Below are 16418 nucleotides of genomic sequence, written 5' to 3' on the forward strand. Positions count from 1 at the left end.
ACGTAGAAACCACTAGAGATACAAAGCCGTTTCATTGACAGGTTGGCAGATCACAGACATCCTGGCAGAAGGCAGTTGAAAAACAGGCAGACACGTTAATAGACCCTCAGACAACAAGATAGTCAGTCAGGTTGAAATCAGCTCCTTAGTTTACAGGGAACATTTGGCAGTGTAGCTCACATGACCTCATTTATTTTTGAGTTGGCCTACATACAGTATGTGAGGTTAAAAGTTTAATATTTCCATTTCACAGACGGTACACTCGAGCTGTCTTTTTTTATTGCGCTTTTTCTTTAAATGCTTCAGCAATGGAACTATAGGCCTACTTATAACTTATTTAATGTGTCTGTAGCAGAGTGGTTCAAAAGTCTAATCTCCCCCGAGTTATAGGTATATCCCTTTGGGTTAGTGGTTAAGATGTGGACTTTCACGTGGGAGTCCCAGGTTCGATTCCGGGTGTTACAATGGTGCTGCGACAGGTTTCCCTGTGGGAGGAGGTCAAAAGGAAGGTGAATGTAGCAGAGTGGCTCACAGCCTCAGCCTGATGGCCTCTCAAAAGTCTAATATCTCCCCCAAGCCATAGGATATCCCTTTGGCTTAGTGGTTAAGATGTGGACTTCCCGGGTGTTACATGTCTATAAACTCTTAAAAATGTGTGAGCTAAACGAGGACCTAGAGTGCAAAATTGGTATGGGTCTTCTAACATTTTGGAGTGCAGATGACTTGGCTGATTAAGTGCTCAAAACCAATCATAATGGAAAATTGATTATATACTTTACGTACTTGTACTTATTCACAGAAATGCCCCCCTCAGACGAGGTTGCGTGCACGTATCCGCCTGGGTGACAGCAGACTGCTGGGTGAGCGCTGGTGCTTTGGCATGGGGGGCAAGATCTTAATTTTCGGGCCTGTTGAGATCTCTAGTTTTCGCCGGCTGCCTGGCGTGGCTGCACTAATAACTTTGGGGCAGGCCCGTCTAGAGCTTAAATGGTATCAGTCAAAACGGAGACATCGAAGAGGAAGGATGGATGGGGAAGGATCAACATATGGAATGTCAGAACAGGTCAGCTCCATATATGGAGATCTAAGGGTTTGAGGTTTGAGGTCAGATATGGAATTTCTGGCCAATATTGATGACATCAGGGATCTCCATATATGGGCTTAATATTGATGACACGTGCTCCATCCCTGATGATGTCACGTGTCACATGCCCGACCAACACACTGACGGGAAATGCACGATTCTGTAGTTAACTGCGACCTCGCAATAATATCAAGTTTGAACTGGAGCAATATGACCCAAATCGGTTGCGTATATTCAATGATATGCTTAATATGCCTTTTTTTACATGGGGTATTTTTCTGTATATAATCTATATATGTTTAGTTTAGACAGATGCTAGGTTTGATGTTTGGTTACATCCTTGTTTCTTTGAAGCACTACTCTTTGCACTCTACTGATATGTATTTAGTTACCCTGTTATATGTTGCCTAGGGTTCATTTACCGGTACTCAGATTTCCTATTTAGTCGTCCCAAAATTGTGATGAGAACATAGTTATAACAATATACTGTAAGTGTCCTCAACACCCATCTTGGGTCTACTGAGCTGACCAGCACCAACAACTGATTCAGCACCAGCACTTGTGAAGGAGGAGATCTGTCCGGGGAAATAGTTAGAATAGCTAGTGCTTCAATTAGGCTTTACTTTAAATAGCTTGGACTGCTGATGATCCCAGGCCCAGGGTTCTCTGTGGGGTTTATCACCCAGGGATGTTAAAGCTGGACCCTGGCAATGTAAGCACACGTCACCTTGTTAACCCCCACAGTCGAATGATTGAGCAAACACTTTCATTCCACTGCAACTACAGAAAACCAGTAGGCTGGTGCATTGACTGCAATGGCAAATACCATAAGTTATAACGTCTTTAGCTTACCGCTGCTTGTTCTCACCATCAATAGCAGGGGCACTGTCTGTAAAGGTCTGTCATGAAGCTCCTGCGTTTGAAGTCCACTGGCTAACATTCTCCTTTCATGCAAGGTTGAGTAAAACGAAATCACATTAATTAATCCAGATGCGGTCACCTCGCCACTGGGTACAGCTGGCACTCCCCACAGTCCCCCTTTCTAGTGCGCGTATGCCGCTTGGATAATTGCACTGTTAAGGTCAGAGATGCTTAGGTTTCAGTTTACTGTTCATGTGGAAGGAGTCAAATCAAAGAGCTCTAGGGGGGACTAATCCCTGCACTGGAATGACTGATAATTGTAAGGGTGTGATTAAAATATAGGTGCATGTGTTTGGTGTCCCTCTAGAGCTGGTACACAGTGAAATCCTGAATGTGAATTTAACTCAATAGAGTGTAGAAATGGAACAAAGGGAACCCTTGTACTCTCTGAGTTAAATTAACACTCTATTTTACTGTGCATACAGTCCTATGTCAGAAACTTGACTTTAGAGTTATTTTAATACGTTTGAGCTTTTCCCCATGTTCCATGACACGCTATGGCATTAACGACTTGTGATTATTATTATTTTTTTCAAGTCTACTTGCTGTCAGTACATTGACAGGGGGAGATTATAGGGGGGGAGCAAGATCGCTGCATATAAAGTTTGCGGCTTCTCTTGTGACTTCTGACACACCAAAGTATGTAATTGACTTTCAAAATGAGTGGGATAGAGGCTGAAAATAAAAAACACCATATATCATGCACATAATGTCCAATCAACCCTAACTTTGAATTGACATGTTGAGGAGCCTCTATAGAGTGGCGAGCACACCAACAAAAGCATCTTCATTTGTGCCTAGGTGGTGTGTTGAACAGCTGTTTCTCAACAGAGCTTAACGGCTGCAAACCACTTATACAGCTCTGGCTAGGCCACCCAGCCTGGTGGAGATATGCGCTCCGCAGATCGGCCCTGTTACCGTATTCACTGCCTAAACGGCTTAATATAAAGCATGAGTTTTGCAACATGTAATGTTTCATTTATTTATTTATGTTCATCATAGTAAAGCTCTGGTGGTATTTATGAAATGCGAAAAGAAAGAAAAAATAAACATTGCTGGTGTCATGAAAAACAATGGAGGACAAGTATGTATAGTATGTAAGTATTTGGTCTCCATGAAGTTAGTGAAGGACTTCAACAACCAGTGCTGCTAATACAGCAGCATGTCCACCACTCTGTAGCTCCTAATGTAGATTATACAGTAGGTTGATGTTCATTTGTTTTAGTGTTTGTTGTAAACTGTGTCTGTAAATAATGTGTAAATGAAGAGCCGCTTCCCCATACCAGCCAGCCAGGCCACACACACGGATTGATACAGACACACACACACACACACACACACACACACACACACACACACACACACACACACACACACAGCACCTCATTACAAGCAAGCTCATTCAGCGGTTCTAGTGATCGCAATGCCAAGGTCTTTGTTTCAAACTCATTCATGGTTGGATCATTATTTGCAAGACCAATTTGGGGGGGGTGGGGGGGGTTAAACATATTTATGTTCCTCACGCAACAAATTGGACAGGATGACAATTTCTGATCGCTCTCAGATTCATTAAAGTGTAATCACCTGACACAATTTTATCAAACGCACATAGGTTGTTAAAATAAGTGTGGTTTAATATAATATATTTTGCGTCCGTCCGGTAGTACACCACTATGGTCCCAAACAAGATATGTAAAAAACAAATGGCTGGATAGCAATTTAATTTGACAAGTATCTTCATACTCCCAAAATGTCAAACAAAAAGATCTAGCCGTAGACCAGAGAGGCTAAGATTTACACCAGTACTTTTGTACAACTACATATAGACCCCTCCCAGTAATTTTGCTAGCCAATAAATGCGCCACGTCTCTGTATGTGTGCGTGTCCATATGTATGGTTGTACTTGTTATGCGCGTAACACGAGAACCGTTCGCCCCACCGACTTCACATTCGACACACGCGTTCCAAACCACCACAGGGAGTGCAGTGCCCAGTATCGAGTCGGTCGGACTCACGGTTCTCCAGAACCATCACAAAAGGCTCTGGTCGGGCTCTGCCAGTGGGCCTAATGAGCCTAAGTTCCCTCACCTGTACAATTTCCAGCCTCTGCCTCAGCCAATTGATTGCCATGGCAACTCCACATCTGCCAATTGATTACTTAACCACTCCACTTTTCACAGTCAGTTTGCACTCTTCAAGCACAGGCAGACAGACAGATACAGAGATCTCCATATACAGTATGGGCACAAAAGGGACACAGCCATAGTTAAAATTGGTGCTATGACAAGTTGACAACGGGTATTATTAGGTTCCCAAGTTGCATCGTTCTCAAGTAGGCCGGTGGCCGACAGGCACGTACAGGTCTAGTGTCAAGTAATTAGATTAGATTAGATTCAATTTATTGTCACTGTACAGACTACAGAGTATACAAATACTTAGACAATGAAATGAAGGGTGTACAAAGAGTGCACTGAGCCGCTGCAACTGAGTGCGCCGCCACTAATTGGAAGCGGATTTACATTTTTGCATTTGTGGCGCCCCCTATGGATGAAAATGGAATTGCTTTTGGCTCTGTTTTGATTCCATCACCCACAATATGTGATTCAAATGTAGGGTGGATTTGATGTTTGGTTCACTAACCTCGGAAGCCCATCCGAGTTTAGTGATACGCACTATCAAAATTCTGCCTGTGGTGACCATGGCACCTAACATGTTGGATTTGATCCAACATGTTAGGTTTGGTCCATGGCAGGCAATGTGTTTAGAGTTGGACAATATTGGAAAATCGTATATTGGCAAAAAGCCAATATCGAACATCCCTACAAAGAATATCACATCTACATTGAGCCTGATTTATACTCTGTTGTACAATGATGTTGTACAAAGGTGGATGCAAGCTTGTAGATCCGCTATTTTGCATGTGCGACATACACACCCTCGCAACCACATACATTTGTGTATGATTAAAGGTTGAATGCCGACAATTTACGGCCGTCTTTCAGACTGCCTATGTTTAAAGTTACTTTTGAACAGCCAGTGTACCGACCGCTGACTTGCTTGTCATGAAAATCCACTTTAAAACGGTGTAATCGCTTGTTGTAGTGTAGAAAAGGATTCCATAGCGGCGACCACAACAACAGACCGGGCAGCACACAGCTTCTTCCTCCGGCGGATTCGCCATTGTAAACAATAGGGACTCAATTTCCCATAACCCTTATTACCCTTATAAAAACGTGGATTAAACAATGACATAACACTCGGGCAACTCGTGAATCGCAGGGAAAGTTAATTAACTTGAGCAACTCGTGTTTAGAAGTCAAGGTGTTAAGAACACCTGTAGCAAAATGTAGACGCATGCACACACACACACACACACACACACACACACACACACACACACACACACACACACACACACACACACGGCATGGCTTGAGTAATATCACTGCCGAGGGCTATATTGTTTTTGAAATGGCAAATTTGTCTGGTTTCCAGTCTAATACACACATTCACATACACACAGACATGCTTACAGATACAGATTACAGACACACATACACGCGCACACACAGTCACAGATATGTAAGCACAAGCACACATATATCTCATTTACTGTACATTTACATACAAGCGTATACACCAGCAGTCCAGCACACATACCATGTCACGCCATGTATGAAGGCACACACACACACACACACACACACACAGACAGAGGTATGTACACACAACGCATTCCGAAAGGTCAAGGGCAGTCCGCTCCGCAACCACTACTCCAAACACCAGATTAATTTTAACCCTCCAGAAAACTGCAGGTCATATTTTTGAAATGCCAACAGGAGGTCATGAACGGGTACATAAAAGACTATCACAGTTGTGAGCTGACCGTTGGTCTTAAAATACACTCCCAAGGTCTAACTTAAGTCCTGGAGAGGAGCCTGCAGCGTATTTTTGGGTCAGTGTTTACAGGTGTTTGTTCAACGGCAGCTGTGCCAAGAGGTTAATAGGATACCCACATTAAGAAGTTCAAATAGAATGTGGACCACGTGGTCAAAAGGTTGTGGTGTCTTGACCTGGGGATGGCTGCAGCTAGCTAGGGTGGCTGCCTGCCTAGTGCAGACCTGGGGATGGCTGCAGCTAGCTAGGGTGGCTGCCTAGTGCAGACCTGGGGATGGCTGCAGCTAGCTAGGGTGGCTGCCTAGTGCAGACTTGGGGATGGCTGCAGCTAGCTAGGGTGGCTGCCTAGTGCAGTGGACCGACCTGGGGATGGCTGCAGCTAGCTAGGGTGGCTGCCTAGTGTAGACCTGGGGATGGCTGCAGCTAGCTAGGGTGGCTGCCTATAGTGCAGTGGACCGACCTGGGGATGGCTGCAGCTAGCTAGGGTGGCTGCCTAGTGCAGTGGACCAGACCCCTTTGTTTTTAAAGGGACATCATGTAAATATCAACATTTATTTTATTTCCTATATATATTTCAAAACATTTGCAAAAATAATTCAGAAACAACCATTTTTGATAATTTCATACGTCAACACATTGATTGCCAGTAATGCATTCTTCTGCCGCCAGTGTTTTTCAGTGTTATTTTTGCACGGGACCCAAGACGTGAACCGGATGTAAACAATTGCTGTGTGAAGTGGCGGACAATCATCTTTACTTTCACCCAGAAAATAAATGTTGTAACTTGTAACCGCGACCATCTGTTCTTTAGTTATGGGCTGTTAAATAAAGCTTGTATTGACCAAGAACGCAATCTAAGAAGAGAATCCGAGATAAATGCATTTTTGTAAATCTGTTTACATTGAGGCGGATTCACTTCTGGTTCATTTCTGGTTGTATCCATCGCCTAGCAACCTAGTATCATTCATACGTTGGCGAAGAGCACCCTCTATCGTAAACCACTGATAAGACCATTAGGTATCTATAGATTTTTGGCAGCGAAGCAGTGACCCCCCCCCACCATAATCCTATTTGAACTAGAGATTTGTAGGAGTTGAGTATTATATTTAGTTTGACTCTGTTCCAGATAAATATTGTGAAAATAGCCTAGCAAAGCAAGGCGTTGTGAGCTTGTAGATTAGCAAAATGTTTGCATTCAGTCTGTTTAGCTCCTAGAATTCCTCTTCCTCTTTCATCGTCTCTGTCTCCTCTTCTCTTCTCTCCCGCTGACCTCTTCTCCCTTTAACATTTCCACACTAACCTCCATCTCTGCTGTTCTTTCAGGTTCACTCCTGTCTGTCTCCTGGTAAAGGCTAACCTGGTAATTGAACTGAACGACAAGTGACAAACAAACCCTAATGGCTGTGGCCGGATGTCCAGATTATTTCCTGCACCACCCGAATTATAAGGTAAAGTAAAATATTTCTGTTTCCCTCAACATCCACTCTAATATCGTCTCTGCTCGGGTGGAAACCTCATCATGTTCAAAACTGTTACTTTTCAGGATTCACATTCAAAAGTACCAGATCCACAAGCTGGAAATGCACCAGCGCCAAGCGACACTTTTGTGTGATACCGTAGTATGATCAAGTAGTCAGGCATTAATTTACGATTATATGGGAAATAGAAGGTTTCTGCCCAACAGCAACGATATGCTTTGTCGTACAACAAAAAGCCCCAAAAGTAGCCGATCTACAAGTTGTCAGCTTGTAGACAACACATTTTAGGCTCTTAGTGCATCACACGATGAAATATGAATTCATTGTCAGTCTCCTCATTTCGGGAAAATCAAATTCAGTGTGAATTGGATGGATTTCTGATTCCAATTTCTGATGCTCTGTTCTCTTCAGTTCAAATCAAAACAAGAAACTAATAATACTCTGACTGTAAGGTCTACTGCCATTATAGAGGAGCTTTCCACAGGTTTTAACCCTGTATTTCATTATAGAGGAGCTTTACACAGGTTTTAACCCTGTATTTCATTATAGAGGAGCTTTACACAGGTTTTAACCCTGTATTTCATTATAGAGGAGCTTTACACAGGTTTTAACCCTGTATTTCATTATAGAGGAGCTTTCCACAGGTTTTAACCCTGTATTTCATTATAGAGGAGCTTTACACAGGTTTTAACCCTGTATTTCATTATAGAGGAGCTTTACACAGGTTTTAACCCTGTATTTCATTATAGAGGAGCTTTCCACATGTTTTAACCCTGTATTTCATTATAGAGGAACTTTCCACATGTTTTAACCCTGTATTTCATTATAGAGGAGCTTTACACAGGTTTTAACCATGTATTTCATTATAGAGGAGCTTTACACAGGTTTTAGCCCTGTATTTCATTATAGAGGAGCTTTCCACAGGTGTTTCATTAGCTATGTGAGGCCATAATAGGGACCCCTCTTTATAAATGGTTAAACAAAATGATGGGATTAATTTGAGTCTCCCCAACCCCCCCCCCATTGGGAGAGACTCAAGATGGGACATTTTGGCTATGAACCTATTGAACCTTTGTTTGTAGCTGGAAGAGATTGTGGAATTGGAACTCCCATGACAAAACACATTGAGCATTGATTGATTTGTCAAAAGTGCAATGCAAATGCATCTAACATAATATGGGAAGCTTGTACCATAAAGACCTCTCAGCATAGGCCTAATATTCTTTGTGCATGTTAGAGCAAGGATACTGATGTTCATCTATTCATGTCTCAAACAATGTACCGTTATTTCTCACCTCCTAAAGATGTGCATGCATCGGCACTATTGCTGTTATTTATTTATTTTCCTTAGATATTTTACAGAGGAGAGTGACAGCAGGGATCGGAGAACGCATGAAGTGCAACCAAGTTAATGAGGTGAATTTGAACCTGTGACATAATGATATATATATAGAGTATAATTATATACACAGTATATATATATAGATGGTGCATGCCTTAGATTAGAAGAACACACAGTTAAAATAGTCAAAGTAACATTAACAGTGAAACCAATGACTCTAGATTCCGATCCCAGGGCTGAGGGCCAAACCAGCTGCCGTAGAGAAAAGCTCCCTCTCTGGGTTTGAATGTATCTGTCACAGCCCAAAGATTTAAGACTGTGGACCTGAATGAAGACGGGCCAGTGGGGTGGTGGGAGAGTGTGTGAATGAGTGGCATGGTCACAACATTCCACTGAGGTGAACACACTGCATTCGCATGGTGAACATTCTGCTGTAGGGTTGTGGACGCTCATGCAAGAGCATTGGTCCCAACTAATTTCGCAATGGACGCTTTTTCCTTTTGGCTGATACTACATCCCCAGGTAATGCTATTCATTCTGATTCTATGGGGAGTCCATTTGTGCATGCACGCACCAGTGTTGCCAGATGTAGGATAATTACCTTAACTAAGGTCCAGGGAGTTGCCTACTTCCACGCAGCATATGTGATGCATTTTCGTCTCGTAGGAATCTCAAACAAGGTTGTATCTTACACAACTACTCATGTTGTAAATTACATATGTACGTACATATGTGTGATTTTTCCCTTTTGGCTGTAGTATATTAGTAGTTAAATAGTTTTAATAGTTAAAAAATATATATGATAATTTTAAGCCTCTGGTACGATAATTTAACATTTCCCATCTGGCAACACTGACCGCATTCACACACGCACGTCGCACGCACAGAGATACTTACCTTTCTATCGAGAGGATTAGGACTCGGAGGATTGTTTTAAATGACTTGTTTTGGTCATTGTTTGTTTCCACTTCCAGTGAAAGTACCTAGTAGCTGCAGCAGAGCAAAACACTGTTGAACATTTTAGTAAAATCCTCAGTGTTCATTTAAATCTCTCTAACTGTTTTTGCACGTCATAAGTCATAAATGAGAGAAAGCTTTATTTGGAATAACTTTGTTCTAAAACGGGACATGCATGACCCTGACAATCCTTTTTTGTTTGTTTTTGGATTAGATGTGTAAACACAATCATTTCTGACCATGGAGAGCCTTTATCAGTCTGTGTCAGTGCCAGTGAATGGAGGTCTGTGTTGAGCTCTGTCCTCTGGCTCCTCTGACTCCAGATTGGTTATGTAAGTCCACAAGAGGTACTGGGATGCCTGGCGCAGTGCCACAACTGTGTCCTCACCACAGAGGGAATTGAACTGTGACTGTGTGCTTGACACCATACAGTTGGAAGTGTACAGTGGGTTATTATTCCTATATTCTCTTCCTCTGTCAAGGCCATTTAAAAAAGAACATCTTGGAGACTCCCTTTTATTTTCCTGACAGATTTTTATGTTCATTCTTCTGACTGCCACTGAATTGTTTAAGACTTGAAGGACAGACTTTCTGTAATCCTTTCAGCTTTTAATGAGAGCAAAGGGCACAGGCTAATTAAACATTAGCAAGCGCCACAATTTGACTGCTGTGGTGGTTGTTTTTGCTGTTTAATTCAGTTACTGCTTCTTCAACAGTGCCACTTTAGGTCACCCAGCGGCATTGCAGCTGTTCGTACCCCAAACATACAGACAGACAGACAGACAGACAGACAGACAGGCGAGCTTTGAACAGTTGTGCCTGTTCAAAGTGCCTGTTATCGCTGCTTGCAGCTATATTTTTGTACAAATGTTCACGTACAAACTAATCTTCAAATGGTATTTCAGATAATGTTCTATAGATTGTGTGTAGAACATTTCAAGCAAATTTGCTCAAAAATCCCAGCTGGTTTAAGCGTTTTTCAAACTGCTCAAAATGGTTGAATGAGGGTGGAGCTTATTGGTTAAAGTGACAGATGTGTTCTGCATGAGTCAAGGCACATTATGTGTAAACAAGATCCATTGCTTTTGGCCAAACAAGGCATGAGTTATGCACAAAACAGCCCTCAACGGCTTCTGACAGAAATATGGGGAGAGGATGTGGAGGGAGGCTTCCCTCCCGACTGGGTGGGGATTTTCTTTCTTTTTACATGAGTTGGGCGTTGTCATCTTCTACTACGCGCTGAAAACCCATTCTGCCAGCCGCCTCGTAGCAGGCAACAATCCACACCTCCAGGGTCCAATCCTGCTATTTTTTGTGCCAACCGCAAACAATTTTTGTGCCAAACGCAAAAAATAAATAAATATGTTTTAGACCGCGATGGTGTCTGTGAGGTTAATGGTTGGGGTAGGGATAGGGTTAGTGTTGGGGTTCAGAAATACATTTATCACAATGTATTTCTACCAGAAATGCATTATTCAGATTGGTAATTTTGTCAGAAAGGCAGTTACCTCCAGATGCAGCATGTGCAATGAGACGCGGCGCTGCCGGGGTGAGGTCCGGGAGCTGCCAGAGTAGGTGGATGGATCATGACAGCTCCGTTCCGCGGCAATGTTGGTCCGTTCCACGGCCGCGCTCCAGACGCCGCAACTGCCGGTAACAGCCGCGGCGCTGCCGGGGGGAGGGGCGGCAGCTGCTCCACGCCGGCCGCCGCTCCAAGCCGCAACTGCAGGTTAACAGCCCCAGCGCTGCCGGGAGAAGGACCGGCATCTGCCGGGGATGCTGGGGGGATTATGACACTCGACTGCCGCTCGCGTCTCTCGGGCACATGACCGTGACCTTGAACTTGATGGTGATTTACGTCATGGGCCTTTAAACTGTTTTAAACAATTATACAAAAGTGTAATCTCATCTGTGCATGGTTCATCTGTGCATACTTCCTTGGCTATTGGCAGCGTGCACAAGACATTTGATGCTGATCGGCCCAGCATTCTGAGATTTGTCCTGACAAACAGACATTTCCTCTTTTTGAAAAAGTTTTACAACAAGTGAAGAGATTATGCAGATTATGCAAAACATTTGCAATTATCAGATCAGGCGATTGTGTAATAATTGTGCCAGTCGGCCTAGTCATTAGTCATTGGTTTGCATTAGGCTGGTAGCACCATTGGCCTGCTCAGAAGCAAGTCTGTTGTCTGCTGGTCATCTAGGGTCATAGCTTTATCCATGACCTCTGACGTCTGAGCCAGTCAGACAGAAGACAAAGAGCTCAGCCTGGTGTTGGATCCTCACAGCTTAGTAGGGGTGGGTCACAATGACATTACCGTACTTATGTTCATTTGTTCTGGTTTCTCGTTTACTATTTTTAGTACGTTTGGGTCCCAGGGTTACAACTTTTGGGTCTGAAATGTTTGGGAACCCCTGGCTTAGAGAGACAGAATTCCATGAGCATAAATGCACAATAAGGCACTGTGTATGTGTGTCCTTCTGTGGATTTTGCAGAGGAGTTGAGGGGCGCCCATAAATAAAGCAATGTAAATATACAGTATATGTACGGTAGGTTAGTCTCCATTCTGCATACCTTGTGGACTCAGGTTGTTCACTCTTGCTCTTGCTTACTCTCCTGTTCTCTCATACAGTCTTCTCAAAGCATTTTCTGGAGATTCTCCAATTTCAGGAAGCTCTCACAGTAAGCTTTTAATGTTGCAGTGAACTAGAAGTTCGGGCTGTTACGCACTACGCAGCTCACTACCTCGCGTCTAGAGTTCGGGGCGCTACACGGCCCTCATACATACAGTACGTGCCACTACCGATCTAACTGATATGCCCAATCTTTGAGTCTGTCAGTCCTTGTCCCTATTATGGCCATAAGCAACAGTCAAGCAACAGTCAAGCAACAGTCAAACTAATTGATAACATTTTACTATATATATATATATATATATACATACATATATCTTTTTTAATTCCACAAAATTGCAGATCTATTAATAAGCAACCTCTGACACTGTTCTACAACAAAGTATAAAAGTGGGCTTGTGTGGTTAATCAGACTAATGGATATGTGTGTTGATTTGTTCATTTCATGCTTGATGTTCTGTGTAAAGTACATTGAACTGCTTTGCCTTGCCTTGCCTCTTCTCAATTTGATTAATCGAAAAGGCAATCGATAGAATAATCTCTAAACTGATATATTTTCAGCCCTAGTTCAGTCCCGATGTCTCCTGTGTGAGTATTGTCACTCTGTCTGCCGTCCACAACCATAACATTTAGCCTTAGTCTGACCTCTCCTTAAGATGTGGTTTTGACATCCAACTCAGTCTTTTCCCTCTTGTTTGAGATCCAACCTCTAGACCTTTGTGCCCGTCTCACTTTGAAAGCCCTAACCTCATCCCTGGCCCTTCATCGACCCCATTTAAAAAGCTGCACCCTCAGCCCCCCGGCTCTTATTCAGAGTCCCTTTCAACCTCATCAATATGAAAGGGCCCTCATAGGCTTCTTGTCAAAACTTGGCCTAGCCTTAGACCTGTTGTGACCTCTCTCTAAACACTTGAGCAACACCTGTGCGTGCGTGTGGGCGCAGAACAATGAAATTGTGAAAGGCTGAGAGACAATGCTTGAAAAATAGTTTGTGTTTCGTTTGGCTACTTAACAATGATTCCTGTACACTTACATGCCACTTCATTCCATCTCTCTGCTTGCTGTCTGCTCTCAACAGTCTAAGGTCCACTAACCTAAAAACTAAATTAAGTCAGGGGCTTGCATGGTTGAGAATTATGCTAAATGCTTTATATCTATAGGCTCAAATCTCCAAAGTCACTCAGTCAGTTGCCTATAGGGGCATGAAATGTTGTCTGGGTTTCAGGTTTTTGTCTGCTTTGTCCTTGAGAGAGACCAAGGTGCAGTGGAGCTTCGCTAAGACCATTATTGTGGTTTATGTGTGTGGGAAGGGGTTCTGGTAATGAACCAATACTCTAATAGACAGCGCATACTGTGCACATCTCTCTCTCTCTCTCTCTCTCTCTCTCTCTCTCTCTCTCTCTCTCTCTCTCTCTCTCTCTCTTCTCTCTCTCTCTTTCTCTCTCTCTCTCTCTTATTCCCAGACAACCATGCAGTGCAGCATTCAAGACCAGTATGTGGGTCCCTAGTTGTTGATCAGTGGAGCTGAACCCTACAAAAGTGCATGACTGTTAAGTCCTGCTGATCACACACACACACACACACACACACACACACACATCTATTTTGGCTGTACATCCCACCGATCAACGTCCCAGTACTGTTTGGGTGGCTGTCTAGGGATCAGTCACAGTCTAGTGATTGGACCTGCAGATGGTGTGTGTGGTGATGACAGGGTTGTCTCTATATCATGGCAATAAACAAGGTGGCAAGATGGCAGACGTTTTGTTGAACCTTTCCTAGCCGAGAAGAACTCGGAACTCGGAACTCGAAACTATACAATTACAGTACAAGGTGTCAAGGTAATAATGGAACCTGGGTTAGTACTATACTATAGAAAGGGTGCTGGGTGTTAGGACAGTGCCACATTATCCAGGCACTGCAATGAGAGTGCGGTCTAGCCAACACCAACTCGGGACTCCTAAATCAGTGCCATCCACACTCTCCATGTAGCATCAGGGATCCTATGTTGAGCTCTACAGTCAGTGTTTGATAAGCTGTCCGCGCCGCAGTGCATCTACAGTACAATTAAACACAATTTACAGCAATGGTTAGTTGAAGTATTAGTTAAAGTCACAAATATAGTTATTCAGGGACACGGTGGCGCAGTTGGTAGCACTTGGGTAGGTCCTGCCTGGGTTTGATTCCCGCTGTGGGCGCAGGGGGTGTGTTCTTTCCTCCACGTCATCAGTGCCCATGCCCTAGGTGGGGTTGGCAAAAGGGCCTTTCTGTGAGGAGTTTGCATGTTCTCCCCGTGTCCCCTAGGGTAGGTACCCTCACAAAAAACATGCAGTAATCTTGGTCTCTAAACTGCTTCCCCCTGGCAAGCTGAGGCACCTGATGGAGGGGAAAGGAACTGGTTGGAATAACGTGTTACTTCCAACCAGGGAAACCCTGTCAGGTGTAAAGAAGCGGCTTGGACTCCTCATGCAGTGAAGTATGGGGAAAGTCTGTTGCTCTCCACAGGTTGGCAGGGTGAGTGTGGCACTGGAGCCCAGGATTGCATTCAAAATGGGTTTACAAAAACAAAATTGTGGGATAAAAATGTAAAAACAAACATTGCTCTGGTCGTTTACGATTTATCTTATATATATTTTTAATATGAATAACTTCCCCTAAATCTGGAAAACTGAGAGAACCAAGGCTGGATGTCAGACTGACTTTACGAAGATGTAATCTGATATTGACATGTTTTTCTGTGGTTTGCCTTGCTATTATAGTAAAAAGGCTCCAATCATCCAAGATGCTCCAGCGCCTTCTTTATTCAGATAGTATTGTACAGTTGTAAGCCAGAAGATTCTGCATCATCTTGGATAATGACTCAATCACGTCTTTCGCACCAACATGATTTGCACACAGTTATACAATACAAGTAACACTACCCAAAGGCTTTTTTATAGCTCCATCTGTGGTATTCCCATTTGAAATAAAAGACATAAAAGAAAAAATCCTGTCTCACTTGCATAACATGTAGCAACTCTCAATGAGGCAGAACAGGCGACCACAGCTGTGTGTGTGTGTGTGTGTGTGTGCGTGCGGCGCTTTTGTCGGTAGCTATATTTTTATTCTTTTAACAGGGCAAGCCAAGCACAGTGTTCCATCACAGTACGTTCTGTTCCCAGTTCCACTGTTAGGCTGGTATGGCTGTACAATCTGCTCCCACGCACACACGCACGCACGCACACACACACACACACACACACACACACACACACACACACACACACACACACACACACACACACACACACACACACACACAGACAGACACATGCACTGCCAAACACAGACTGCATGCTGCATAGTGTGTAACCAGCCACAATGCAGGTCCACAGAGACAGTTTTCCTTGCGGCTGTTAGAGCCCTGAACAAGGACAAGGACAAAAACAAAAACAAAGGAACAAAAAAATTGAAAACCACATTCAATCTGTCAAAATTCCGAGATAGTTTCACAATGTTACATGTACAAGTGTATATAGACTGCTTGTAATTTATGTATACTTAGTATACAGTATGTATGGCTTCTGCATACAATGATTCTCCCCAACTTATTCCCCACAAGCCACATTGCTTCTACAGATACATACCTTTTTTTGTTTTATCAGCTGCTGTTGTTATGCGTACTTCTTTCCTTTTCATTTTTGAGGGACGCAAGCCCTAACCTGACGCTGCCAGATGAGGGCGGTATTGGGGAAACATATTCCCCAACACAACACTCATCTGGGATCTCTGACGGAGTTGAGCTGAGTCCAATATCTGCTTCGTACCGAACCAATCAGCGTGAGCTAAGGGCGGGATATGTGCGAAACCGGATGTGAAGCTATACAGACACGTCAATATGATTGGTTGTGTTTGCACGCCCACACGGTGATAGACAGACGGCCCCATCCAATCATCTACCAAGTATCTTGAAAAAAAGGAACAGCTCTGTCATCGAATTGGCTCCCGAGATCCCAGATCCAAATAAGCTGTGAAACAAATTTGTGTAGCAAGCTTTTTGGATCTGGCAGCGTCAGGTTACGCAAGCCCCTCCAACGTCTGGCTTTTAAAATTTGGCTTTTTA

At 43.4% G+C, this 16418-nt stretch overlaps 1 protein-coding gene across 5 annotated transcripts in view; it reads left to right on the top strand.

The window, feature by feature from the left end:
* The window catches only part of grb10b (growth factor receptor-bound protein 10b), a 103768-nt gene that overhangs the window by 13965 nt on the left and 73385 nt on the right, over positions 1-16418 (top strand). For 3 of the 5 annotated variants that reach the window (XM_080768746.1, XM_080768748.1, XM_080768747.1), the window contains exon 2: positions 7226-7350. In XM_080768746.1, the coding sequence (XP_080624872.1) occupies positions 7300-7350 (51 nt within the window). In that variant the 5' untranslated portion in view covers positions 7226-7299. Of the gene's footprint in view, positions 1-7225; positions 7351-8731; positions 8797-16418 lie in introns of all 5 variants that reach the window. The other 2 variants (XM_080768749.1, XM_080768750.1) reach the window with 1 other exon arrangement.

The sequence above is a fragment of the Protomyctophum bolini genome (genome assembly GCF_963924005.1).
Source record: "Protomyctophum bolini genome assembly, chromosome: 7".
Taxonomy (NCBI): domain Eukaryota; kingdom Metazoa; phylum Chordata; class Actinopteri; order Myctophiformes; family Myctophidae; genus Protomyctophum; species Protomyctophum bolini.